We start from the raw sequence: 27,586 nt of genomic DNA on the forward strand, positions 1-27,586 counted from the left end.
TGAAATTCTTGGGAAAGCAATCTCCTTTATCCTTTTTTCAGTCCTGTGCTGAGCTCCAGAAGATGGAGAACTTGAATTTCATTACATTGCAGTTGGAGAGGGGGAAGGGAAATTTGTGACAAATAAACCCAACAACAACAGAGAGTGGATTCTAGAGAAACTTTGGGGGAAATTATAGCTGAGAAAGACTACTAGGATAGCACAATAATTAGGAGCATGGGCTGTGGGACTAGACTGCTTAGGGCTCCATCCAAATCGCAAGTAACGGACTCAGTGCCTCAGTTTCCTCATCTGTAACATAAAGGAAAAAACACCTCCTAGGCTTGTTATACAGACTAAATGAGCAAATACTTGTAAAGCACTGAGAGCATTGCCTGGCGCAAAGTAAGCATTGTGTAGATATCACTTAAATAAATTAAATCAAAGTGGTACTGATTTGGGATTTAGAGAACTGAGTGAGAAGGATGTGTAATTGTTGAAAGAAGGCTGCTAGTTTTCTGATGTGTTTACCTGAAGCCATCTACTTATAAATGCTAGTTGAGACCTTTTGGGTGTCCCTGACTTGAAGTGCACTCATTCATTCATATAACACATATTTATTGGGCACACAGAACAGGGCTAGTTGCACTGTGAATGAGAATAGCATTTGTGTGTTTTTATTAGTAATCTGAAATGTAATGATTCCAAATGTCATTTAACTCACATTTGATTAAGAATCAAATAAGAAATGAAGGCAAATGAAAACAAAAACAAAAACAAAAACAAAACCCACAAAAAAACCAAAACCCACAAACTCCCAAACAGACACAATTTATTTCAAAGCAGACAATTTAAAGTATATTGTAGTGGAGTCGTACGGAGTAGCAGGCATTTGTTTCTATGACCCTTACAGAGTGTTCTTCTATATGACCCACCCTCGTTCCCATATTTGTAAGCAATGTTACAAGCACGAATAAAGTGTGAGATGTATTACTTCCACTGAGTTTTGTATCTTGTAGCAAAATCTACTATTGCTTCCATTAACAGAACTGAGTTGTAGAAATAAGACACAGACACACCTTAAGATAAGAGCTTATTCATAAAATGAGTAGTAATCATCATGTATATTCATGATTAACTCATCAGGGAGGAGTGGGATTGCTCCATCCATCATTTAAAGTACAAAATAGTTTGGAAGTGAGTTTTCCCTGACTTGTCCCTTTCCACCAAGTTTCAAATCCCAGCTCTACTGCTTACCAGCTGTGTGTACTTGAAAAATCCCTTTGTCCATTCCGTGCCCAAGTCTCCTCATCTGTAAAATGGGTATAATAGTTGGTGCCTAGCTTATCAGGTTTTGTGAGGATTACATGAGTTAATACATGTGAATCATTTAGAACACTGCCTGGTACAGCCTCATTCCCTAATTCGTGTTATCATTACTGCTTCTACTACTCTTACTAATACTACTAAGCTACTATTAACTAAGTCCATTTGGATGGATGTTGGAGGGAAAACGTGGGATAAGGTTCTGGGGAATTACCTTTCACCCCAGGGCTCCAACTCTGCCCCTTGATGTTTGAGTCCGGGGCAGAAGCAGTGGACCTGCGGGTGGGGGTGGTGAGTAGGAGAACAGCCACTGTCTCCTGGGTTCATGGCTGTTAAAATGCAGAGGAACGTTCAGTCACTGCTCACCATAATTAAGAACTTAGTTCATGCTCCATTATCATATGTGTTTGGTTTTAAAATGTAGCTTAAAATAGGGAATGGAGACTGGGAAAGAAACATCTGTGGGAGCACAACCAAGTGGAAAAACTCAGGGAAGGGGAGACCTGGCCCCAGAATCAAGTACCTGAGAGCCATCCTGCATTTTTTTTTTTTTTTGACCTAACCAAACCTCAGCTTCCTCTTCTGTGAAATGGAGCCAAGTGTAGTCCCTGCTCATAAAGGTCACCAAGAGCACAGGAGATAATACGCATTCAGTGTCCTCCTGACAAACAGTAAGAGTGCAAATGAGCTCTGATGTTAAGTGATTCCAAGGGGGCACAAAAATGAAGCATGACTTTTCCCCCCCACCCCCACCCCCACCCCTGAACCCCTACTCCTCCTACCCTGTTTTTCTTATTGGCCTTTTTGTGTTTCCTTTTATAAGCCATGGTCTTCTACTAAGAGAATCAATATTCAGGGAGTTCATTAATAATCATAACTGTTCAAAATAATTTTAGCACTCTTCATGAATTTTAATACTTTTAGGAGGAGGATATAAGTAATTGCTAATTTACAGTCTAAATTTTATGCTTTAATGCATATACTTAAAAATCCTCCCATAACATGTATATAGCTAATAGAGAATAGATTTAAACATTGTCGTTGTTATAACATTGCAAGCAACTTTTAAAAAATCCCCAACGTGAGGGACTACGAAATCCCTTAATCTAAGTATTTGGGTTTTTTTTATTTAGTGTTCTTATTTTATATTTACTTGATATTTACAAGAAATTAAAAGGTCAGAGAGATGAGCCAGGCAAGGTGGTGTAGTGTTGGCCTCTTATAATTGACTATAAAACAATGTTTTCACTGCTGTGTATTATGAAGATAGTCTCATTAGTGCAAAAGTAAAGATTGCTATGAAATATTACCCAGTGTTCAACTTTTCCTTCCACGCTTCTGTCATTTTCATGTGATAAGATCAAGTGTAGAGATTCCTACCTGACTTCCCTACTTGCATAACTCCACTAGCAACTTCTCACTGCTGCTGGAGAGACAAGAAATCGGAGGCGTTGTCTGGAAGATGGCTTGACGAGGCTTCAGAAAAAGCAAGTGCGAGCCATCAATGGAGCACATTTAATCGCAGCAACTAGGCAATCTAGGAGCGTTGGTGGAGAATTAAAAAGCAGGTCGAAGTCCTGTGACTTCACTGATGATGCTCCAAACATTCTTGGCTTCTTAGCCAGTACCGACCGCACCGCTCTTCTTTTGATTCCAGCAGGAGTGAGGATGCAGGACTCAGCTACTGTGCATTCAGGCTCTGTTCTTCCCCTGCGCGGTGCCCTGCTTTTGTAATGCAAATGGGAGGCACAAAGTGTCTCTTTGATAATGTGCAGTCAAAAGACAAAAAAGCATTCACTGAAACAGTAAAACTAATTCATAAAGCTGAAAGACAATAGGGAAGCATGATGGATTTTTTTTTAAAGGAAAAAAGTATCCTAGATCAATGTAATTGTCACAGCGTAAGCTATTCATAGTCAATGCATAAGGGGAAAATGGCTGCAAGTTTATTTAAAGTGGGAGAAGTTTTTGTAGGCAGAAAAACATTACATTAAACAAATATAAATATATTTGGTTAGCAAGTTTCTGCTTGTCTTCTGGGAGGTCAAGTATATAGCTAGTTGTTTTAATTTAGATCCACGATATTCCCTTAGTGTCAAAAACTCCGTAGAAGTTTGAAAAGAACACAGAGATCTGATGGTTAAAAGCCATATGGTAGCTTTCTTTTTTTTTTTTTTTAACTTTAAAGGGAGTATCTCTCCATCACATACCAGAGTTTAGCTCAAGGTCAACTTATATTAATGCATTAAACTTAGCTGTGGAGGAGGCAAAGGGCTGGAGGAAGAAGGATAAAAGAAGTTCCGAAATTGTTCTTCCAACATATTCAGCCAAGCAACAGAACATTGCCTTGATAAGGGATATATTGGACAGTTGCCATAATTCCTCCTGTTAGATCAGCTCCCACGGTACCTATTCCCATACCTTTTAAAGTATAGCATGTAACATTTTGCTTGAAAATTGCTTCCACCTCTATTGCTTTGTTATAGCGGTTTTGCAGTTTCGGTATAGAGGCAGTTCTGTGTCACAAGAAATTACTAATCTGAGGCTTGAGAAGGGGCAGCGTAGCCTTCCATTATCTCACCAGTGAGCTCTGTACAGGATTATTTTCAAATTTTCTGCTGCCATTACAATGTGCTGTTAGAGTGGGCAAGGCAGGGAGGGAGGGAACGTTATTGAAACTTGGTTACCAGGGTAGATAAGATAAAGTTCATCACTGTCTTGGCATCCACATTTGCAGTCAGGGGTGGAAAATTTGATGAAAGGCGTACATTTGGTCAAGGATATCGTTAAGATGTAAGACTGGACATTTTCCATCTGTGTGTACTGAAGAGTTTTTTTCTTTGGCCATGGATGCTCATCTGAAACGGTCTGCTTGATTGTTTAAGTAAGTAAGTTTTCTTCCCATGTACTGGAAACTTGTAAATACCACATAACCGGCACCAGCACCCCCCCTCCCATCCCAGCCTCAAGAAATGAAAATCAGAATTGTGCAGAGATAACTTTCTTTAGCACGTTGCCATTTTCTTTCTGTCGCCTTCTATTCTTTGGGGCTGATAAAATGACAGTTCCGACTTCACTTTTATGTCGGCTATTTTTAGATTTTCCTGAGACATTCTTTAACCATTTCTCTTACGCAGGCCACATACTCCAGGGATCATTTTATTCTTTGATGGGGTTATTAAGCAATCACTGCTGTACTAGGTCATTATTAGAAGTCGCTCTTCGGAGCCAGAAACACAGGAAGCGGGGCAAACTCTTTCTCTTTCAGCAGGAGACTTACCCCGGAGAGAAGTCGGGCATTGATTATGGAAATCAGGATGTTGGGTTTGTGAGTTATTCCCTGTGGTTGGGGTTCCATTCCCCCCAAGGCACTTTGTCCGTGGAGTCCAGCATCTCTTCTCTCCCCAGCGAAGCCAGCCTGGTACACGTGTGCCGGTTTAGTGCTGGAAGGGAGGGTCAGCTTTACCCTGACATAATCACTCTTTTATGGCTTTCACTCATTCCTGAGGTGTTAATGCAGATCAAATGGGAAACACTCGGGAAGGAATCCTTGCAGCTACTGCCCTGCCTAGTGGCCCGTCTCAATCGGTAATTCTGATTGTAGGATCTAAAGGTAATTTTGTTTGCTCTCTTAATGCGTTGCAGTTCTCCCAATGGCCCCTGCATATCCTTTCTCAAATTCCCATCTTGATCAATTGTTTGCAAATAATTAAGCTTTTAAGAGATAATGGCATGAGGCTAATGTACACAACAAAGGCTTGGGCTCCTGGCACTAGACTGGACTGTGGTCAAATTGGCTTTGATATCCCGAGTGATTAGGTTGATGGGTGTAGGTGGCAAGTGCAGCCCACCTTCCCTTTCTCAGAACCTCCTGACCTTCCTTAAACTGGTGTCCTTGCCCTTAACAGCAAAGGGGTTCAGGAGAATGGCAAGGGGTGACCTAGGCTCTTGGTTGCAATGGTTTGGAATGAATTTCCCATTCTCTTCCTAAAATGGCACTTCTCTTGATCTCTTTTGTAAAATCATGTCTACCTTTGCCCCTCGTTAGAAGGGCCTCACCAGCCCTGTGGGCATAACACAACAGGATTTCTAATGTTTTTACAGCGGCCTTGCTCGTGGCGTGTTGGGTTTTTGTCAAGTCGTTTTTGTGTGTGTGTTTTTTTTTAAGTCTACAAAGGAATAACTCATACTGTCCACAAAAAGCTTATTGAGGAAAGATGCATAGGATTTAACATATTTAAAGATACTGGATTTCAGTTAAAAGCTTCTTTGTGAATTTTTGGCTGACTTTGGATTAGCTACCTAAAGTCACGGCTTTCATGTGATTCTAGCAATTACGGTTTTGTTTTGTTTTTTTTCGGGGAATTAAAAGTTTGTGGGACACGCAGGCCAAGAACTTTTGTGAGAAAAAGAAAAAATTCCATCTCCCTGCCATAGACAAGGGTTTAGGGAATTTCGTTGACACCTTTCCCCCCCTTAACAATGACCAGATTATTGTGACATTTAATTTCATCCAGGCTCATTCATTTCTATTAAAAAAAAATATATCCTGAATGACTGAAAATTGTTTAATGGAGACAGAGTGCTGGGTCTCCATAGCTTGAGGCTGCCTAGCAATTATGCTGCATGAAATTAGACACAGTTTATTCCAATTACATAAAATCAGATCACATGAAAAGTGACAGAGGAAAAAAAGACTAGAACTTTCTCATTTTATGATATTTAAATTACGAAATCAGAAACTGCATGATGTGAAGAAACAAGCTAAATTTGCGCTGAAATTTTGAGGGCCATCGATTGCTCTTTGAAGCTGTGATGATTCAGGTAATTTTAATGATCCAGAGGGAATTTACTGACACCGCATGCATAAGTAAAATGTGAGTTCCATCTGCTTTGTAAGAATGGTTGTAAAACTTACAAACAGGCATGCAAAAATACTCTTGAAAACACAGCACAAATAAATGAGTGTGACCATTCTCAATTTTCAAAGTAACTAAAGGTAAATGGCATAAATATTAATTTTTATCCAGTTTTGGTCATCATATTAAGACACAGCTAACAAGACAGGGCAAAAGGTATTGCCATCCAGCTACAGTGAAGAGAGACTGTTGACATGTTTATTAATTCTACTGAAAATCACTGAGCTGTCCACAGGACCTGGAAAAACTATAAGCAAATTACAGAAGATGTTGCAGATTGCAAACGACTTGTGTACAGGGGTCCACCACTTTATATGGCGAGGAGTGCCAACAGCTTGGATGCTAAAATTTGTGTTTTTCAAAATCAGACTTATAATGTGTAAGAATTGCAAGCCTGGGTAACCTTGAACTTTGATGGATCTTAAACTCCGGATGACAAAATTGAGGATTAGGAAAGTTGTCCCTTGTCTGAAATCTCATAATTAGTGAACAGCAGCATAATTTATACAGTCTAATAGGGTCGTGTATACCTTAGATACAATTCTTCAACGAGTGTCGACATAGAACTTCTATATGTCAAACCCTAATTCACTATCTGTTCACAGGATAAGAGGTTCATGTGGTTTGTATTGTGTGGCAGGAGCTACGTTTTCAACCTTAGGGGGGAGAACTGCTTTTAACTCAGTATCCGGTCATGAGATTTCGCCTGGGATGCCTGGCATTATGTTGAGTAGGGGGACTGTCACCTATGATCTTAGCCTATTATGAAGTTTATATACTGTTACTTGAGACGAGTGGGTTGACATCACTATTAGGAATGAAGTTAGGAAAGCAGCATTGTGGATCTCAAATTGGATTGTTTATCTCTCCTGTGAGCTATTGAAAAATTTTTTATTATACATGTCAGTGTTGCCTGAGTGGAGAGTATCCGTGTATCATGGCAGGACACAGCCTCCTTCTTGGTTCACAGATATTTACTCATCTCCTGTTACGTGCCAGGCTGGGCTTTGAGAATGGTGAATGAGAAAGTCCCGGACTTTGGAGCTGCTGGGTGGGTGAGAGGAGGCACAGCACAGGACCCAAATCACCCGAGCAGGTGTTTCAGAGAGCGATGCTTTACCATTAGGGAAAAAGGAAAAGCCTGATGTGAGAACAATAATGGGGGCTGGTGGGTGAGGCTTGGCCTTGGGCCTGAGATGACAAAATGACCCTGGAGCCGGAGCCTGAGTGGTGGGGACAGGTTGGTGTGTCGGAAGAACAGAAAGGAGGACTGTGTGCCTGGACAGAGGAGTGGGGGGCAGTGAAGAAAAGGCCACCAAGTCTGAGCGGTGGGCAGAGCTGGAAGGCGGCGTGCCTTGCAGACGTAGGAAGCAGGCTGGAGGTTTCGGGGCGGGCGTAAGAATGAAGATTCTGAGAGCCATTTGCCACATCCCTCAGTCATGGTGAGGCATAGAGACTGGAAGGGAAGCAGGAAATATCACTGAGTTTTGTGGCTGCTGACCATGACTTTCCCTGGCCAGTTTCCTCACCTGTAAGACAGGAGGGACAATAGATTCCATTTATGTCCCTCAAAGGGATATAATGGGGATTAATCACCATCCTGTCTGTAATATACTTGGAGCTCTTTAGAGAAAGGCACTATATTCCATGAAAGCAAAGCCTTATTCTAATTGTGTATTTATTGATTAAGTGACAATCAAAGACAATGCTTATGGGAAAAATTGCCGCATCTCTGCTCTCCACAAACGAATCCCACGTGTACAGATATAGAACATATTTAAACTTACATATAAGAGCATTAAAGTGGTCATTAACGAACCTTCTTAGCATCTAATCAGACATTATTAATGAGATTAAAAGCTATGTTAATTAACATTCAATAGACCAGAATTTAGTTTCCAATGGCACAGATAGTTAAATTGAGAGTTGAGGGTGCCCTTTCTCATTCATAAGGGAATAGAGCGTTGACTAGCAGAACAATTTTTATCTTAGGAGACTTTATTAGGATGTAGTGTTTCAAGCTGGTCAATGTGTCCATAGATGGATACCATGTTCCAGGCTTCACAAATGTGTATTTCAGATTTAGATATAGTTCACTACCGAACCAAAGAATTGGTGCCAAAACTAATTTCAACAGAATTCCAAACATTCTTTCAAGAGGGTATGAATTTCATTTTATTATCTAATCCTGTAATACTTTTTTATCCACTCTAACTCATGAGGAACATGGCCGGGCTTGTTCTTAGCATGCAAAATATGCTGGTCTTTGACCTTGTATTGGCCTGTGTTCAGAATCCCAGCATGTGTTGACATTCAGATATGGCAACCAACTTTGGTTGGATGTCATTTGTTTGCGTTTCAGAAGAGCTACAATGATTAGTGGTTAAAAAAAAATACACCCACTTTAATTTTGATATTTGCATCTGGTAGTATGGTGTTTTGGAGGGAAAATGTCATGCTAGCAGAGTGCTTAAATACTGGGGACCTCAGCTAAGGTGGTTGGTCCAAATGGTTCAGCTTCAGAAGTCCGTGGCTCTATGAAAATACTATGTCAAGGTGATAGGCTTTCATATCATCAAAAATGGCTTGTCCTTATTTCAATCCTATAAGATACAGTGAAGATCATACTAAACTTTCTCTGTTTGCAACAAATAAACCCGAAAGGATAAACTCAGTATCAAGGTTCTGCAAGTATCCTAAGTAGCTATTTATACACTTCACTAATCTTTGTAATTGGCTTGTCTTTTACTGCCATTAATTAGGTGATGTAGTATTCCATTAATAAGAGTGACACACCTCAGCATTTTTACCTTTAATTATAGACTTCACTAGACACTTAGGCTATTGACAAAATAGCCTAAATATTGCCTGATATACTTTTTTTTTACAGAGCATATGTGTTTATCATTGAACCCCCAGCCCCCAGCATTGCACCTGACATGTGATACGCGCTACACTATCTCCCCAAAGTATATGTGCACACATCTATCTTTTTTGTTCTATTTCAGCACCCTTACCCTTCTGAAGAACAGAAAAAGCAGTTGGCACAAGACACGGGACTCACCATCCTACAAGTGAACAATTGGTAAGTAATTCGGCTTTGTGTTTACACACAATCCGCTTCCCCCTCTGGCGACCTGCCGCTGATGTTTTGCATTAAGAAGACACACCCAGTTGTTGCTGCTTTCCCGGGTGGCCTGTGGATCCAAAGGTGAAAATAAATGGTTGACTGATAGGTCAGAGCACTTAGTAGCATGGAAAAGACACACACACCCACACCCGCACACCCCCAACATTCATTGTTTTCCATCGCCTTTAAAATGACAAATTTTAGGCATAGTATAAGTAGTAAGTGTTTAATTAACTTTCACTGTGGCTCTTTAAATGGCTCCCCCCGCCTTTAGGATAATCGATAGAAAGAGTGATATCAGCCTATTTTCTATGGAAGAAAGAAAATGCACCATCACATATCAGTCAGGTTTTACATTCAGTGAATAACTAACTGCAGTTATTTTGTTAGGACTGAGCATTCGAGGATAGTCTCCCGTTTCCTCCTATCTTCTGTCCGTGGAAAAAGAGAAATTATTTATGTTTCCACTTTGAAGCCATTCAAAACCTGCTGTATCTCCAGGCTGTGCAATACTGTTTCTAAGTAAATGTGTGAATTCCTGATTTGGGGGAAGCTGAGATTCCGTACCAAGTACCAGCCAACAATATTCTGACAGTGTGCGGTGGTACAGCAGCGAGGCCTTGGGAAAGTACGATTTATTACCCTTTGTGAGTGTGCTGGAAGCCAGGTGCGTACAGTCACCCAGAGCTAGTGTCATATTTGAAGGGTATCGAAATCCAATAGCCTCTCAAACTAAGTGTATCTAATTAATTGTCCTAATATTTTCAGATTAGTGTTTATGATGGGGAAACCTTATCCTCTTTGAAGTAAAATCCAGAAAAGGCCCACAGCCTGGTTGGGGAAAGGGGAGAACTGGGAATGCCAGTTTGCAGACAGAAGTATTTCTTTCTGTTCAATAAGTGTCAAAGATTAATATTACAGAATCTCTGATTACATGGCCTAATCCATTTTGGTGAATAAATTTGTTCTTGATGTCCATTGCACCTACATTAACAGACCCTTCTCTGTTAGAGAGCCTGGGAGCCTTTGGGAGAGATTCCAGATATATTAAACCCCATTACAGAAAATGTAATTTCTGTCAATATAATCCCATGTATTCTTCAATTTAGTATTTTAGAGATAACAAGCTACTTACAATATATTTGCCTTTGGAGGATTAATTTACAAAGTGCACTATCTGCAAGACACAGACAGACTCACATAAGCATTGCTTGTAAGGGTTATCAATTTCTATGACCTTACCGCAGCCTTGGGAGATCAATTTTTGCAGCCCTTCAGTCAAGTGCATAGGGAGCCCGCGGAAGCCGTCCTACACCTGCATGTGTTGCTAGGAGTGTGTCCCTGCTGAGGATTTTTGTTTGCCTATTTGTGCCTGCTATTGTATCCTAATTTCCAAGACTGTTGATACTATATATTTGAACTTAGGCTTCAGGTCCTCCTGGGCAATGTTTATAGGACAGACCATCAATTTTGCGCGCACGTCTGAATTCAAATGTATTTTCAAGGTTAAACCGATGATGCAATTTTAATACAACGGAGGCTGTACTAATATTATTTCCCTGGGAAACGTTCCCATTTGAGGGCCAAGGAGTGGCAGGGCGAAGTCTAACTAAGGAAGGCAAAAGCGGGGCCGCTCAGGTGATCTATCACACGCCGCACCTCTCCCTCTGCCCCGTCGCTAGCAAACCCCCTCCATAAACATTGTTACCGGACAACAGATCCCAAGACAACTTGCTTTCCAGAGGTGGGCGAACTTCAGAGCTGTGTCCTGTGGCTGCACGGGCAGGCAGGCATTCCTGGGACATGGAACAGCATGCAGTTGTCACTTTCCCAGATTCTGTGCGGTGACCATAGAGCAGCTACTATCCGTTTCACACCGATACTCAGTTCCGCCCTGGTACGTAAACACCGGTCACTGTGAGTTACGCGGGCTGCGAACACCGTCCTGTTCTCCACTGGCCCTGTGTCCTGCGCCTGTTTCTCCCTCCTTCTCTATGGAGCTAGAGGTGACTTTGGCTCGCACGTCATTGTTTTGTATTTGGCGACCCTTTCAGCTCTAACAGCTGTGTGGTAGAGAATTTCCCTCAAGTAAAGCAAAGGTGTAAGAGAGATTGTTTCTCCTAAGTGTGGTGAATAATGGCATTCCTGTGTTCGACTCGAGATTCTAATGGTTTCTTAATTTTCGTCCAAACCTTCAACTTTGATGGAGCTGGTGATAGATTTTTTTTTTTTTTTTTAGCTTTGAGTAGGAAGTAGGTTGCAAAAATGGGGAAACCCAGATGGTATTGTATGAAAACCGAAGATGTCAGAGCATCTTAAATTGTGGGATCCTTGAGGACTAAAAGCAGCATAACCACGAAAGGCTTTTCATTTTACTTTACCATAATAAAACATTACACAAAGCTTTCTTGAGAGCTTGTAAACATTTTTTCCTGTATTGAGCGTCAAGCCCAAGATCCTTCCTTCTGGAAATCATAATTAAGAGAAAATCCTCATTAGTACTTTAACATTTCCCCTTCACTTCATTTAGCCACAACATTAAAAAATGTGTGTCTTCCCTCTTGGATTTCTTAAAACTTGTTAACACACATGTACATTTTGTACGAACTATGAGTCACTGTTGAAGAGATTTAATAAAATGCTGAAGGGCAGGTTGGGTGTAGATCAGTCATAATTATTGGCAGCAACATCATGTATCGAAGTACACAATATGAAAGTGAAAAATATCAACTCATGTCTGGTTGTGAGCTTGTCTTAGAAACGCTGGCCGGTGCAGCTTCGAGTTCGGTTTTGCCTGAAACATAGATGAGCAAAGTTTGGTGTGTTGTAATGGCTCTTTCTCCCCATCGCTGAACTGATCGCCCATCTCTCTAATTGCCATGAGAGATACAAACTACCCGCCTTGGCTAGCCGAGGCTAAAGCAGGTGGGATCTGGGGTTGGGGGGAGACAATAGGGAGAATTTAAGTGGAAAACAACAAGACAGATTTGATGCATTAAAAGAAAATTTGGATTAAAAGAAATATAACTCTTGTAACTCTTATATTTGATCTATGTGTCAGAATGAAAACAGAGAGGAGGAATCTAAAAATGGTTGCTATTAGTGCTTATAGGAACTGGGCCCGGGAATGGAATGTGAAATTTATTAGATGAGACATCATAGAACAAGTCTGTACCAACAAATTTTTTGAGAATTGAGACAATGATGCAAATAATTTGGGTGAAAATATTTTTAATTAAATTGTAGAAGTATCTGAGGCAACTGCATATTTTTAAAAAATCAACGTCCCTAATTCACTGCCTAAACATTTCACTCCAGCATGCCATGGTAGACCTAGATTTAAAAGCACAGTAATTTTGGGGCGCCTGGGTGGCACAGCGGTTAAGCGTCTGCCTTCAGCTCAGGGCGTGATCCCGGCGTTATGGGATCGAGTCCCACATCAGGCTCCTCTGCTGGGAGCCTGCTTCTTCCTCTCCCACTCCCCCTGCTTGTGTTCCCTCTCTCGCTGGCTGTCTCTATCTCTGTCAAATAAATAAATAAATAAAAATCTTTAAAAAAAAAAAAAAAAGCACAGTAATTTTGAAATATAATATGTGCTATACATTCAATTCTTCTTTCTTTGCTTTCTCCCTCCCAATTATGATTCGATCCCAAAATGAGAAATAATAGCATTTGGGATTTTTGCCTTTTTGTTTTTCCATTGTTGTTGTGGCTGTGAAAATTACTTCTGTTATATCAGCCGTGAAAACATATGACTCCTATGTTGAATGTTTTAGTCATTTAAGCAGACACTTCTTAAATTTTAAGGTGGTTATTTAGATCTTTAGTTATTTAGGTAGAACTTTAAAGAAAACACACACACACACACACACACAGAGTCAATACTTGTTTCTTTTTTTTTTTTCCTCCTGAATACACCAACTTTATTTGGAAATGTGAGTATAGACTGGCCTTCCTTCCATGTTTTCACAGCAGTGTTGCAGAGCTGGGACTTTCATATGATGCAGACTTGTGCCTGTGGTTGTAGCGTACTTGCTGGATGCCTCAGACAACATTCTGCCTCAGTGGAGTTCTAGCCTAGGGTGTATTGAATACATTTTACAGTTTCTTTGTTTACTACTACTCATCCAAACACTTTCCCATTAAGGCCTAATGTTAAATGATTATTTCTTTATGCTCTGAGAAGGCAATATGGATCTTAGGTGCAAAATATATAGTGTATCTGAAATGCAGTCTGTATGTGGAAAGAAAAATCACTCTCCATCAGTTGGGTGCATAAAATTCCAGGGAGCATCCTGACATCTGAGGTGACACTTTTTACAGAACTATCACAGCTCTACCATTCTCAGATTTAGTACATATACCAGATTTTCCTAGTTACCTCATTTACTGCCTTCAAAACTGCAAAGCATTCAGGCATCACTTCCCATTTATTACCAGTGGGGGGGAAAAGTATGTTATCCTTAGAGATTTATGCCACTGGCAGGTAAAAATGGAAACTTATTTTTAAAAAATAGGATCTCCCTTATAATAAACAGATTCGACTGTTAAAGGTCAGGTTTCTTTCTGAGTTATGGTAATAATGTAGCAAATACTTTTATAAATAATCAAAGATTCTATAAATATAGGTACCTGTGTAGATGTAAATGTTAAAACATTCACAAATTATCCTTTCAACTTCTGTGATCTAAAAATCAATAGGGGGTCACAGGGTTTCATAGAATCACTCTGCTTTTGCTTCCAACATAATTTAATAATGCATTTTACAGATGTTGTTTAAACATTAGGCACAGATTGTTTTGTCAATAAAGCTAAGCAGAGGCATGACACAAAAGCAAGGAAAACAGATGTAAAAAACGGTGCAAGAAGCACACTGGGTCATTTGTTTGCTCTTCAACTGCAAAATGGAAGTGCAGGGTGTATAGTGATTTTCCTGGCCTAGAAATCACCTAGGGATGGAACAACTTCACACACAAAAGATAATTTTATTAAGCAGGTAGTTTAACTTTTTCCTTTGAGGATTTCAGTGTAACCTACATTTAAGGTAGGCTTCCTAATTGATCAATGGAGTAACAGGTGCAATATTCTTGAAAGAAGAAAGAGAAGAAGGAGAAATAGGAGTAGAATAACTCTCCAGCATGTTCTGGAATGGGTTGTTGTTCTCCAAGCCCCAGTTAATTGCTATGCTTTTCACCTTGAGTGTCAATTCTAATAATATTACCTTTACAGGCGCTGACTGTGGGCTTAGATTATAGCAATCAGTAATACTCACTAGATAAAATATGTCTCGTTGCTCATAAGAAAAATATTGAAATCAGTCAAAAAATGTTTAGCTTGCATATTGCCTGAGACAGAGCTGGCGAGGTGCCAGGCAGGCAGGGTATTATTAGGAAAGCTGAGCAAATAGCTCGCAGGGAAAAGAGCTGTGAATTTAGAACCTTTCAGGTATTGTCATGTCAGAGAGTCTTAGGAGTTCAACAGAGACGCTGCTTTTGTCTGCACATTCTAAAAATTTCCAGCAAACAATCCTCTTTGAAAATGACTCTGCAGTCTGTTAAACATACTTTGTCATAAGGTTTACACAAGTTTACTCAGAGGTTCCCCCCTCTGGGTGAAATCACGCCCTGAATCCCACGAAAGGCAGAAAGCCCTCCCGAAGGGCTAAGTGTTGACCCACCTCGCAGGGTGGAAAACCCTGCCCCTCCCACGACAGGGCCTCGAGTCAACGCGAGAAAAGAAAGAGGAAGGTGTGTGACCAAGGAAGGTGGCTTCGGAAGTCCGAATACCGTTTGGCATCACTGCTGTTTCTCCCCCAGCCCGCATACGGTTTCTGAGCTTTCCAGGACAAGACATGAGTGTGATGCCCCAAGTGGGGGGTCGGTACAATCTGGGCAAGTACTTCAGGAGCCTCTGGGGCTGGGGTTCAAGTGAGGCCCAGGGTGGAATGAGTGGGGAGACTGAGGCATCCATCATGAGCCCGGTGTTTCTGAATGTCCGTGATCCCTTTCAAGGCTGTGAAACCAGTGGTTGGTGGTTGACTTTGAGCATGGTATGTAGGTCAGCAGGACTTGTTGCGAGTCCTCATTAAGCCAGATTTGTTGTTTTCGGTGTCCTGGCACAATGATCTGGTCAGAGAAATGGAAACAACCGCCTGTGTGTCATGCAGTCTGGCAGAGCAGGGCCTGATCCCAGTCACTTGCAGACAGCGCGGGAAGTGAGGGGGCTGAGAGGCATGATGGGTCCAGGGAGAAGAGCTGGCATCCGCAGGTGGCTAAGGAGCAAACTCCCCTGCAAGCCTCATGACATGTTGAGCCAAAACATTTCAGCGGTCTTCCCCACTCCTTGCCAGGGAGATGTGTGTCCTTGATCAAGTCACGCTCTCTTCCACGGCCAGAATGGATGGGGGGGGGGGGAACCCATGGGTGGCTCTCCGCGCCTCTTCCAGCTCTCCTCTCCCAGCCCGTGCCAGACCGTGAGCCGAAGAGAGGCAACGCGGTTGCTCGGAAGCTGCCTCTGACTCAGCTTTACGCGCAGAGTGAGGGAGAAGCCCAGGGCCTCTGATAAAGAGACAAACGGGGAAAGTAATTAAAAAAGTTGCTACTTTCCTTCATCTTCAATAAGCAAATCAAGCACTGTAAAATAAAAACTGGATGAGATTAAACATTATCACAAGACACGAAAAACATGTGTGCTGTCATTTTAGGATTCATAATAAAGATAAATCAGTTGTTTTTAGCAGTGTGCTATGAGTCTGTGAAGGGCATGACAGATAATAGGCTTGAAATTTCTGAAGTTATTGTACAGCAAAATTTGTTTTTTCCTCAGGCGTTCCATCTTTTTCTGTGGTAATTTTGTACATGACAAACTTTTTAGCGGGTGCATTAATAATCTATAAGTAATGGGTTGTCAGGTGTCAGTTAGATAAGATTAAAAGACTGTTTAAGCATTATCCATTCGCTTCTTTGCATGAGTTTTATAGGTCAGGAGAAATAACTTTTTGAGTTGTGGTTGTATGTGCCTGGTGTCCCCCGCCCCGGCCCCCCATTTGGCTTTGCTCCAAGTATGCATGGAGGAACTGTATTGCATGACATAAATCCTGCATGTGGGAGCAGATTTGAAACTCACACTATGTGAATCAAGGGGACAAATGTCTCAGCTGTCTTCTGTAAACTTGTTTCAGTTTTTCAAATGTTACTCTTTTCCTTCTCAAAGGCAGCTCTGTAAGGGGTAAGGGCCTCAGCTGAGAGGGACCCTGAAGCCTTAGACATTCGGAGTTTCCTAGCAAGTCAGGTTTAGGTCTATTCTTGTCAAATCTGTCTTAAGTGTGTTTACATAGAGTTTGCCTTTCTGGTATTTTCTGCTTGCACAGACCTGATCTCCACCTATTTCGTGTCCACAGTCGCTGAGGCTGGGGCTGGGTGATTAACCATTGAGCACTGAAGCCCCACAAGCTGTGCCCACAGAGACCCCCTCTCCTCTCTCTTACCTCACCATCTCGCTCAGGCTGCACCCACCTCAAACAAACAGCATTTCCGAGTGGTTAAGAAATCAGCCTGAAATATTAAAAAATGGGCCAAATGTTGCCTCCTCGTTGAATAAAACGATTTTCTCAAAAATGGAGTGAAGACAGGGGTTGGGGCGGAGGAAGTGTTTTGGAGGGTAAACGTCCTCTGGGATTCGGCCCGAATCACTCCAATGTGTGACTACCCAGAGTTTTGTGTAGATGCTTAGGTTTTTGTTTCTCTTCTTTCTTAGTTTTTAAGGGAAAAGGGAACCTTAAAAACCAACCAGCCAAACAAACAGTAACCTCCAACAGCACGGATGCTTGGACCTTTGGCAAAAGGGGGCTCTCCCTTTCACTGCCCATATAGTCATTGATATTTTCCTTTTTATTTCCATTCTCATGAGGCTTTTAAGCCCGACCCATTAGCATGGAAAATAACGAACACTCTCAGACTCTTGACACCTGAACAATAACAAATAAACAAACAACCTTCATCTGCTGCCGTCCTTGAGGGTTCTTCTTTTTCCTCTTTACCCTCTTAACCAATGTGACTAAAGGACCTGATGCCTCACAAGATTAGATCTGATCATTGAAGAAGGGATAAAACATTTGCTTTCCCCAACACAACTTTTTCAGGCCAATGGGGATTATTGGTCTTGGGTTCAAAAATGAATTTCCTGTCATTGGAGAGATCTGTCTTACTATTGATAAAATCACTCTATTTTAAGAATCATATATTGCCTCGGGATGGAAGTTAAATGCACTGTGATTAAAAACACGTATATTTAAGTTCCTACCCTAGATTTCTGATTTGAGAGTAAATCAGTAGTTTTGAGAATTGCTGTCCACTTGCAGGGTTGGTTGGCCTATATCCCTTGCACATCTGCTATGGTTGACTTTGTTTGATCCCTAGTTTGGGTCGGAGTTCATATGTGCTTGGAAAGGGCAGGGAGTAGGGGATGTTGAAAAAGCTAACGGAAAGAATCGTACATGTCCAAAGATGTCCGATCTCAGCTCCCACGGCTGGTCACCTGGTAGTCCTGTTTACAGAAAGGAAAGTGCAATAGGTTATGGCAGAGATTCCCATCCTTAGGGCCAAGTGGGGGCTGAGAGGGACTGGGGCCCAGAAAAGGCATATCAGAATCATTTTGAGGGAATGTAGTATAAAAAACCCTATTGAGAATTAACTTTTGATTTTAGTCATGCTCTTTCTTTTAAGATACCAAATCACCAAGGGAATATGAGATTTTGAAGTTTATCACAAAGGAGCATGGATTAAAATTTTAGGAACATCAGGCTGCAGAATGTCAGAGCCCGAGTCCGGGATGGGATTTTATGCACCATTTGACAGGTGGGGCTTGGGGCTTTTCAATGGTAGGCTGCTAATGAGAGGCAAGGATGGGGCTGGTTCCTTGTTCAGTACCTCCTCCATTCTACCCTTAAGTATTTATTATTAACAGATTTATTGAGATATAATTCACATACCATGAAATTTACCCATTTAAAGTGTACAATTCAGTGGTTTTTAGTATATTCACCAATATTATGCGACCATCACGATAGACACTTTCAGAACATTTTTACCATCTCAGAAAGAAACCCTGTAGGGGCACCTGGGTGGCTCAGACAGTTAAGCATCTGACTCTTGATTTCAGTTCAGGTCATGATCTCAGTCTTGTGAGATGGAGCCCCCCCGCATTAGGCTTCAAGCTCAGCGGGAAGTCCGCCTGAGATTCTCTCCCTCTCCCACTGCCCCTCCCCCCCACGCGCTTTCTCTCGCTCTCAAAAAAAAAAATCTGTAATATACATATTATATATAAAGAAACCCTGTACCCTTTAGCTATTGCTCCTCCCATATGTCCATCCCCCACTGTCTGTCTCTATAGATTTGCCTATTCTGGACATTTCCCATAAACACGGTCATGTAAACATGTGGCCTTTTGGGATTGGCTCAAGCTTTCACTTAGCATATTGTTTTCAAGGTTCATGAATGTAGCAGGTAGCAGTACTGTACTCATCTTTATGGCTGAAGAATGTTCCATTGTCCGGACAGGCCACATTTTGTTTATCCATTCATCAGTTGGGGGGCATTTGAGTCGTGTCCACCTTTTGCAGCTCTAAGTGTTCATGTACGTGTGTTTGTAGCATTAGGCATTTTTTGAGAATCCTAATGACAGTATCTTAACAAACCCTTGTTTTTGGTTTTAAATTTGCAAACTCTTTTGATAGACATTGACTCACGTGGTCATCACAGTTCCAGCACCTGAGCACTGCTGTGATCTCAGAGCTGCGAGTGGCAGTTTTCCCACTCAATTCTCACACCCTTCTCCCTAGACGCCGCTCTGACTCTCCCTGTCCTTGGCCAGTGTTTTGACTGTAATAGTGATGAGTGATACTGTTCAAAGAAAAGGATAGCCATTCAAGTGAAACACACAGTCTCCAAATTTCCTCAGTGTGACTTAGACGACCATAAGCATTTTCCAAAGATTTGACAAGTTCCAAGAGGAAGTCATTTTATTAGTTTACTTCCTTCATTTGAAAAATGTTGTCATATACCTCAACGGAGAGATTTTTGCCTTTGAGTGTAATTGGTATAATTGGTTCCATTTGCATTTAAGGCTTATGGATTACATTTTGATATACGTTACTTAGAACTCAGGTTTCAAGCCTTACGAATTAAAACAGAAGTTACAGTGAACCTTCTAAGGGAGAGAGACGGGCCTCCATTCGAGTCAAGCTTCATCGTGCCATTCTGTAGTCTAACTTCTGACCAGGTGAAAGCGGAAATCAAGCTAAATTTTGAGATCTCCTTCCTTGGCACTCCTTGGAGTGGAGACTCCAGGCCTGGGAAGTTTTTGGCTAGTGATGGCTTAGGGAGCTGAGGCAGCTAAAGGAGAGATCCTCCAGAAAGGAAGGGGCTCAGAGACAGTCCAGGGGGCTACTGGGATTCTATGACATCTTACATATGCCAGGGCTGGTCATCATTCTCACACAAGACGGTTGCAATTCAAATCACTCAGGGGATGTTTCACTTGGGAAAAAAGTACATATTTGATCCTTAGGGTGGCCATACACCCCAGCTGCCTGGAATATTCATGGTGTATGCCTGTTGTCCATCAGAATTATTAATAGTGTCCATTTACTCTCAAAAGTGTCCAACTTTAAATGACAAATTGTGTGGTCATCCTATTTATAATGGAAATTGGCAGAACATTAAGATCTGTTTTAAATAAACATATTTATTCTGTAGTGTTTAAGGGATGCCTAGTTAGATGCAATTTTATTTACTTTTTGTGAATATGGGAAAGTTAGAATTTACACGAGAAATGGTTCAGCTTAAACCAAAGAGAGACCTGTCTGTTCTTTGAAGATATTATCATACCTATTTCAGCTTTTTCAATACTGTAGGAGGTTTTGTTATCTTACACTGCCCTGTTGCTTGTTCATTGTGCTAATAATCATTTTAATCCCATATCCCTTAAGCAAGCTACTATTTGTCTTTTATTTGTGCAGTTATACAAACTTAAATTTGGCGAATTGTCACATTTAAGTAAATATTGCATAAATACCATTTTATTACATATGCTTTATATCATTGGATACTTAAGATATTTTTAACTGTTGGGCATTTCTTATGCTATTTCTGGCAAGATAGCCCCACAATTTATTCCACTGAGTTTGGAGCCTAGTGCTTTAGTGATCTAGAAAGTCATGGGTAGTAGCAGAAGAAATAGAGATCGGCCACGAAAGGAGCCCCCCTTGCTTTGAATTCAGGTCAGATTAAAGGATTTAGCAAGCTTATTAATTTTTTTAGAATAAAAAATCATTTTATAATTTGCTTTCAAGGAAAACGTCTCATAATATATAATGAAGCGATGAAGTATTTGAAAGTTATTTCAATGCTTAATACATGGGTTTGTTATTACTTTGCATTATAATTTTCAGATAATTAGTGATTTTTTTTCACTAGTTGCTTTGAAGAAAATTTTATACGTAATTAACTTTCTCAGTGGTCTTAGACAACTTCAGCTCTTTCTAGAGTAGTTTGATAAATACATCCATCATTGCTAAAGAAGGGGAATCTTCTCAGACTGCTGATTGATGGTCTTACTGTGATTGGAGGAAATTTCAATATTCTGTTTTTAGAATGGATGGAGAGCAGAACGTGTGCTCCCTTCTCCCCCTCCTGTCCACTCCCCTCTCCCACCCTCAGACACACAGATGATGTATTGCAGTCCTGGAACTGTTGGATCCGGAGGAGGTTGAGAAACTGGAAAAAGGTGCCAGAAACATGATTTCATAAGGTTTGACTTGAGATTGAGTCAACTTTCTTGAGTGTCTTAAAATTGTGTTTTATGAAATTTTATTTCACAAAGGAAGGGAGTGTAGAAGGCTTGGACCCTGAAGACTGCCAGTTATGGATCATTAAATTCAATAAGTAAATGTAAATCTGAAATGAAGAAATCCAACAAAAGATTTTGAAGTAGATTTTTGTTTAAAAGAACAGAGAGTTATTTGAGAGATAGCTAGAACTCATTCCCTGCAGGGTTTGTTTATAAAACAGGCCTTCAAGTTATTAGGAAATGCTGACTTTAAAAATACAAAATACATAGTATATATAGTTTTGTTTAAATGATTGTGATAAAGTTGAAAGAAATACTAGGAAGGAAATTCATGGAATAGAATAAGAAGAAAAAGGACAGAATTGTGGAGTCCGGCAACTACCTTGTGAAATTCTGTATTTGAAGAATTTTCACAAGTCTTAATTCTATAAAAATATTTATGGAGATTACCTAAATGAATTATATATATTTACTTGCTGTTTATTTTTAATTCATAAAGAATAGTGCATGTAGAAATCACCAGTACTTATTCTTAAGAATGCATGGTATTAATTTTTACTAAGTATGTATGTAGATATTCCTAACTAATGCCTAAATATTAATCAAAGATGACTGTAATTAATACTTTATTTAATGGATAGTATAAATGTAAAAGGCATCTTTGCTAACACACCTTGCTATTTAATGAAATCTTCGGTTTAATATCAAGTTGATAATTTTAGCTCCTTGGGCATAGGAGGGTATCGTAAAATGGTCCTTCTCCATACTTTAATGAGTAGCTACCTTCGTCCTGACTATTCACTAAGCCTCGTTGGCAAGAGACACCGTGAGGATGACTGAGAGTCCTGTCATTGTTTAGAAACAACAGCATTTTGATTTTACGTGGTTCACTGAGTTGGCAGTGGCATGCTGAAGTAACACCGTGGGCTGCCCTTAATCATCAGTAAACAAGTAGGTGGCAAACAGCGAGGAAGAGAATTCATTGAGTAAAGGTGAAAATGCTATTTCTGAGGGGGAGCAAGTCATTTTTCTTTAGCATTGTTAGTATTACTTGTATGAGGAAGACAAAAGGCATGGAGTAGAGGAAAAGGGCAAAGCTATGTGGAAAATGTTGTCTGTGGAACCGGGAAAATGTACCCTGTGTTTGGTTCTAATGGATGCCCGCTGTGAGCTCGCCACCCTTCCTGGTTCTCACGAAGAGGAAAACTAAACTTAGGCATCCAGTTTTGTGGGAAGTAACCAGGGCAAGGAGTGGAGGATAAGCTAAAGGGCAAAGGTCAACTTCAGACTGCTGTGCTACCAGATCTTAATCAGAAAACTATTCAGGTATCCAAAAATGGAGAATGAAAAGAGACAGGTAGAATTAGCAGAATGGAAAAAAAACAAAAATAAAAACCAACAACCAAACACCCAAAGCTTTAAAGTCTGATGATAAATAAGCATATAGGGGACAAGGAAAAGAAGGAATAAAGGAAAACTTCCTGTATTAATTTAAGCGTAACTCAGGATTCATCTCCCATTCTCCTTGTCTGATTCCTACTTAAAAAACGCAAAAAATTAAATCCAACTTTGAGATGATCCCATGTCTCAGATTTTTGAAGATTTTGCTCCCCTTTCAACCTCCCATTCCCCCTTAGTAGGACTCTAGTCCTAAACAAATAACTGGGTAGAAAGAAATACACCTCTGTTTATGTTGACATGGAACGAAGCTACAAGGCCAATCCATTTTCTTCCCAACCTTGGTAAAACATCTTGTTTTGAGAAAGGGGATAGTTTGGTTATGGGAAGAAATTCTAATCCATGATGCTGTGAAAAAAGGAAAGATAAGAATTCTTTCCCTAATTCAGTCTTTTACCACCTATAAGGTGTCCAGTTCTTAAAAAGTACTTCACAAAAGAACATTAGGTTTTCAAAGAAAATGGGGTTTATAAAAACAATATACCTTGATGTTTGGAAAGTAATATGGAAAGGCAACAGGATGTTTCCCCACCTTATACCCAACTAAAAAGTTTACCTTTCTAAATGCCCAATTTATGGCAAATTTGAGCTACATTCTATTAAGGTAAGGTGTGAAACTATTTTAATAAGTAAGAAGAACTGTCCTGTTGTCACATATTTCTGACAGCGTACATCTGAGTTTCAAGTGCTGTAATGTTTGGGCATCAATTGTAAAAAAAAAAAAAGTCTCCTCTGAAAGTACTAAAGATGGTGTATATTTCATGGATATATTTTGTGGTTGTTGGAGAATAGATTTTTTTATTGGACATTCGAATTGGAATTTTATCATTCTCCTTTTCTTTTCTGTTCAAAAAAATTCTTCTTATGTTAAAGTTCTAATATATATTTATGTATTCATACATAAATATAGATATATATTTGAACACACCACACACCACATATGAGCTTAAAATAACTGTTTTACTGATGCTTCTCGAAATGAGTGTTTTAAGAAGGGAATATGTTCATGCAAGTTTACATAAAACCTAAAGGTCTTTTTTTTTTTGGTTCAGTGTTTAGAAAATTCTTGATAATTTAGAATCTTCCACAATGGAAAGTAAAGCATTCTGTCACAAAAGCAGGGAGGATGAGACGCAAGGTCAAAGGGCATTTTAGAAACAAGCAGCTGGACCAGTTTATTTAAACAGATACAGGGATGGGGGAACTGACCTCTGTTTGACTTATAGTGGGAGGAGCAAGAATGTCATTTTATTACTTTGCCCAGAAGGAAAATGTTTTCGTATCTGAATTCACCCCGAAGCCATCTAAACACATGGCTTTGCTGTATGTAGCATAATTCCAAAGAGAGTATATAGAAGACAGTCTAGGATAAAATACACTAAATAGAACCAAGTGTTGAGATGGTTTTCAAATTGGAAAGGTGATGTTTTTCAAAATATAAAATCTCTTGCTATTTACTTAGTTATTTTCAGATAAAGATGTCTACCATGACTCTAGATAATATTATCTATGTTTCATGTAAGTATAGGAAGCATAATCCCATAAGATTCAGAGAGTTTACTATGTCCTATATGTGTCGATAATGTTCATCATATTCAACAATTGTTTTAAATCTGTTTTCAAAAGTGAGAAGCGCTCAGCATACTACTCTTGTGGTCAAACAGTTTGGACAAAGTGATTAGGGGTTCTGAGAGCTTCAGCTTTTTAGATTTTAATTTTATTAAATGCACGGATTCTCACCTTTACGTCTACATATCATCTAGGTTGCTTACATCCTTGTTGTCAATAACAACAAATGGCTATTGCCACCAAAAGGGAAGAAAATAGCACCTGGTACCTGTGGCCCCTTAGCTAAAAGGCTGTGATGAGCTATTCACTCTCTGCACGGGAACCAGAGCAGGTGTGGGGTAACCGCATTAATGATGTCCCCTGAAGACCTTTAGAGGCACACAGGCAAACCTCAGCATACTGAGCAGAGAGTATGGCCCAGGTGGTGAGTGGACTCAAAACCCAAGAAGAAGTCTCATTCTAGAAGGAACTTGTTAAGAATCATGGATGTTTGGGGTGCCTGGGTGGCTCAGTTGCTTAAGCATCTGCCTCATGACTTTGGTTCAGGTCATGATCTCAGGGTGTGAGGTGGAGTCTGCCTTGGACTCCGCGCTGGGCATGGAAACCGCTTAAGAGTCTCTCTCTTCCTCTCCCTCTGCCCCTCCCCTCCGTGCTGGCGCTCCCTCTCTCTCTTTCTCTCTCTCTCAAAAACAAAAACAAAACAAAACAAAACAGGAATCATGATTGTTTAACCTAGGGAGAAGCCTATGGGACATGGTGCATGATGGCTATAGTTTAAATTTTAAATATTTAAATAGTTAAATATTTGAAGGCTATCCTGAAGAAATGAGATTAGAATTGTTTAAATTCCCCCAAGGAGTTGTCCTGGTGAAAGGATTTTAGATCAAGTAATGCAAAGCCTTCTCATAGTTACCTTGTCCGTAGCTTTCCGGTGAGGCGGCAAGTGCTCTCTTAGAAACAATCCAGCAGAGGCTACCTGTCTATGTGGTGGGGATATCACAGAGGTGATTCGTGTCAGTGACCAACCTAGGTGACAGTGAAAGCCCTTTTCAAACCTGAGGTTCAATTTTTCTATGATTCCTTGGGTTTAATAGTCATGACTTCAAACTGGAGTTGGTTATTATGAACTGGTCTTTGGAAATCTGAATATATGAGTGTGAAGGAAGCAAGCTTTGGAATACAGATAAGTCACTGAATCTTCTGATGTGTAGCCTCATCTTTGTCCATATGCGCAAACAGTACAGTCATCAAAATTCCCAGTCTAGAAAATGTTCAATCATGCTTATTCCCAGACTCAACAGCAGGGTTGTTGCCAGTGGTGACTGGCTCAAAACCAGCTCATTCTTAGATATCTGTTTGGTTCAGAATATTCTAGATGGGCGGTACAGCAGCGGCCACGCTCTTGACAGGGTGTTGGGAGAAGGGGTGGTCACTACCATTTGCCAGCTGTGTGTCATTCAGCAAGTTATTAACATCTCTTGGGTAACACGTGACCTCAAATAAGTCACTTAATTTCTCTGAGCCTTGGCTTCTCATTTGTTAAAAAGTGCTCTTCCTGTTTTTAGAGGAATAGTATAAATCATATCTGCAAAATAATGTTTTTAAAAGGACTTTTAAAAAACGTTATCAGTGTTCCTTTCCTCTAAAAGCCTGCAGATTATGAACAGTACCATAGATAAAGAGCTGTTTTTTTGCTCTTTTACCTATGTTAGTTACTATGAAAATTACTTTTGGTATATGCGGAATATTAATATTAAATAATTTTCTAATTGGTCATGCAGTGAAGGCAGCTAATGAAAAAGCAGATTTTTTTTTCATTTTAATTGGTTATTTCACATGGTGTTTGTGCTACACCTGTGCTTATAATGAGAATGGAGAATTAATCTAACCTTCTGCTCACATGATTCCAATTTTCATGGTTTATACAAGATAATGATAACCTGATTTGCAACACAATTTGTTGTAGATCTGTGTTTTAAATATTTTTATTAGCCAGTTCAGGGACTTCATATACAAGAGCTGATATAATATATAATAAGAGTTATAAGATAAGCGTTAGCACTGATGGTGCCCTTTTAGTTAGAGTCCATTTTGTTACTGACTTTAATTACTTTCTGGATAATAAAAGAACATAAGGATATAGGATATTGAGAATCTTAAAATGTCACGAAGCATGTATTTTTATTTTAAAAACCTGTCCCTTTCTGTTTAGTGGTTTGTTTTTTTAGGAACTATTTTCCTTCCTGAGCGGACAGACATACAAACTAGAATTTGTATTGGACTGTGGACCCTTTAATCATTATTAAACTTTTCATTGTATTTTTTTACGTGCTGCTCGTGTTCCATCTATTCAAATCTGAGTTGATAACGAAAAGCACTTTATTTACTTTTTCAGAATCTAATATGTCCCACTTATTTTCTGTATTTGATGTGTAATTCTTAGCATTACGCAACACAAATGGATCTTAAGAGTTAGAAATTTCACAAGCTTCATTTTGTAGGGCTTGTACTAACCACTTAAAAAAAATCGGTGGCTAGCCACTTTTTGAGAGGCTGCAAATATTGTAAAAAAAATAAGCCTTATTAAGACACTTAAATAACTTAATTAGATGTTTTTATAAATTTTCAGGACTAGCTGGAGAAAGCAATATTATAAGTTCAATTACTGTATAGCTGTGACCTCGCCTTGACCTTAGACTTTGCATAAAGAGCCAAAAAAAAAAAAAAAAAAAAAGCCACCCCAAGAAATCTCTACAAGGAATGCGTTTCTCTGAAGTCCCCAGCAGTGTGAGTTAGTGGTGATAAACTCCAGACATTCTCTCATTTGATGGTGTGCTGCCATCCCAGTTCATTATCTTAATAGTGGGCATTAAAATAGAATTAGGTTTGCAAGAGGTAGGGAAGGTTTTGATAAAAACCGTAAAAAAGAAGTCAGAGAACGTAAGATTGAAATGTCACTAATTAGGAGAGGTAACAGATGCCCTTATGAACATCTTGCTCTCTACGCCAAATTTCCCCCCTTGCAATTGAAAAGAGTGGTGGCTTGTATTGTTTCCTGAAAACTCTGCTAATTCCCCCATGAAAAGATGAAATGGAAGTGTCCAACTGCGGTAAAACAGGCAAACATGAATCAACTCAGAAACCCCAAGCCTGTGTACTCAAAGGTCACTGGGGGTTGCAGGTTGTGGGGCACGTGAAGCCGAGCACAGAGTGGTGCAGAGAACCACTTTGCCAAGATCTAGCTTTGCTCTCACTGTGCTTCGTCTTCTCCTCTTCCTCCACCCCCACCCCCACATTTTTGTTCAAGGAATAATGATTTGCTCTACTTTCTTGGTTACAGGTTTATTAATGCCCGGAG

At 40.0% G+C, this 27,586-nt stretch overlaps 1 protein-coding gene across 4 annotated transcripts in view; it reads left to right on the forward strand.

Moving 5' to 3' along the window:
* Positions 1 to 27,586, forward strand: part of MEIS1 (Meis homeobox 1) — a 133,206-nt gene that overhangs the window by 100,619 nt on the left and 5,001 nt on the right. For all 4 annotated transcript variants that reach the window (XM_026484432.4, XM_044377625.3, XM_048222589.2 and 1 more), the window contains exons 9-10: positions 9,233 to 9,309; positions 27,569 to 27,586. The exon at positions 27,569 to 27,586 is cut by the window's right edge. In XM_026484432.4, the coding sequence (XP_026340217.1) occupies positions 9,233 to 9,309; positions 27,569 to 27,586 (95 nt within the window). The remainder of the gene's footprint in view (positions 1 to 9,232; positions 9,310 to 27,568) is intronic.

Source organism: Ursus arctos, unplaced genomic scaffold, assembly GCF_023065955.2.
Source record: "Ursus arctos isolate Adak ecotype North America unplaced genomic scaffold, UrsArc2.0 scaffold_8, whole genome shotgun sequence".
In the NCBI taxonomy this organism is placed as follows: Eukaryota; Metazoa; Chordata; class Mammalia; order Carnivora; family Ursidae; genus Ursus; species Ursus arctos.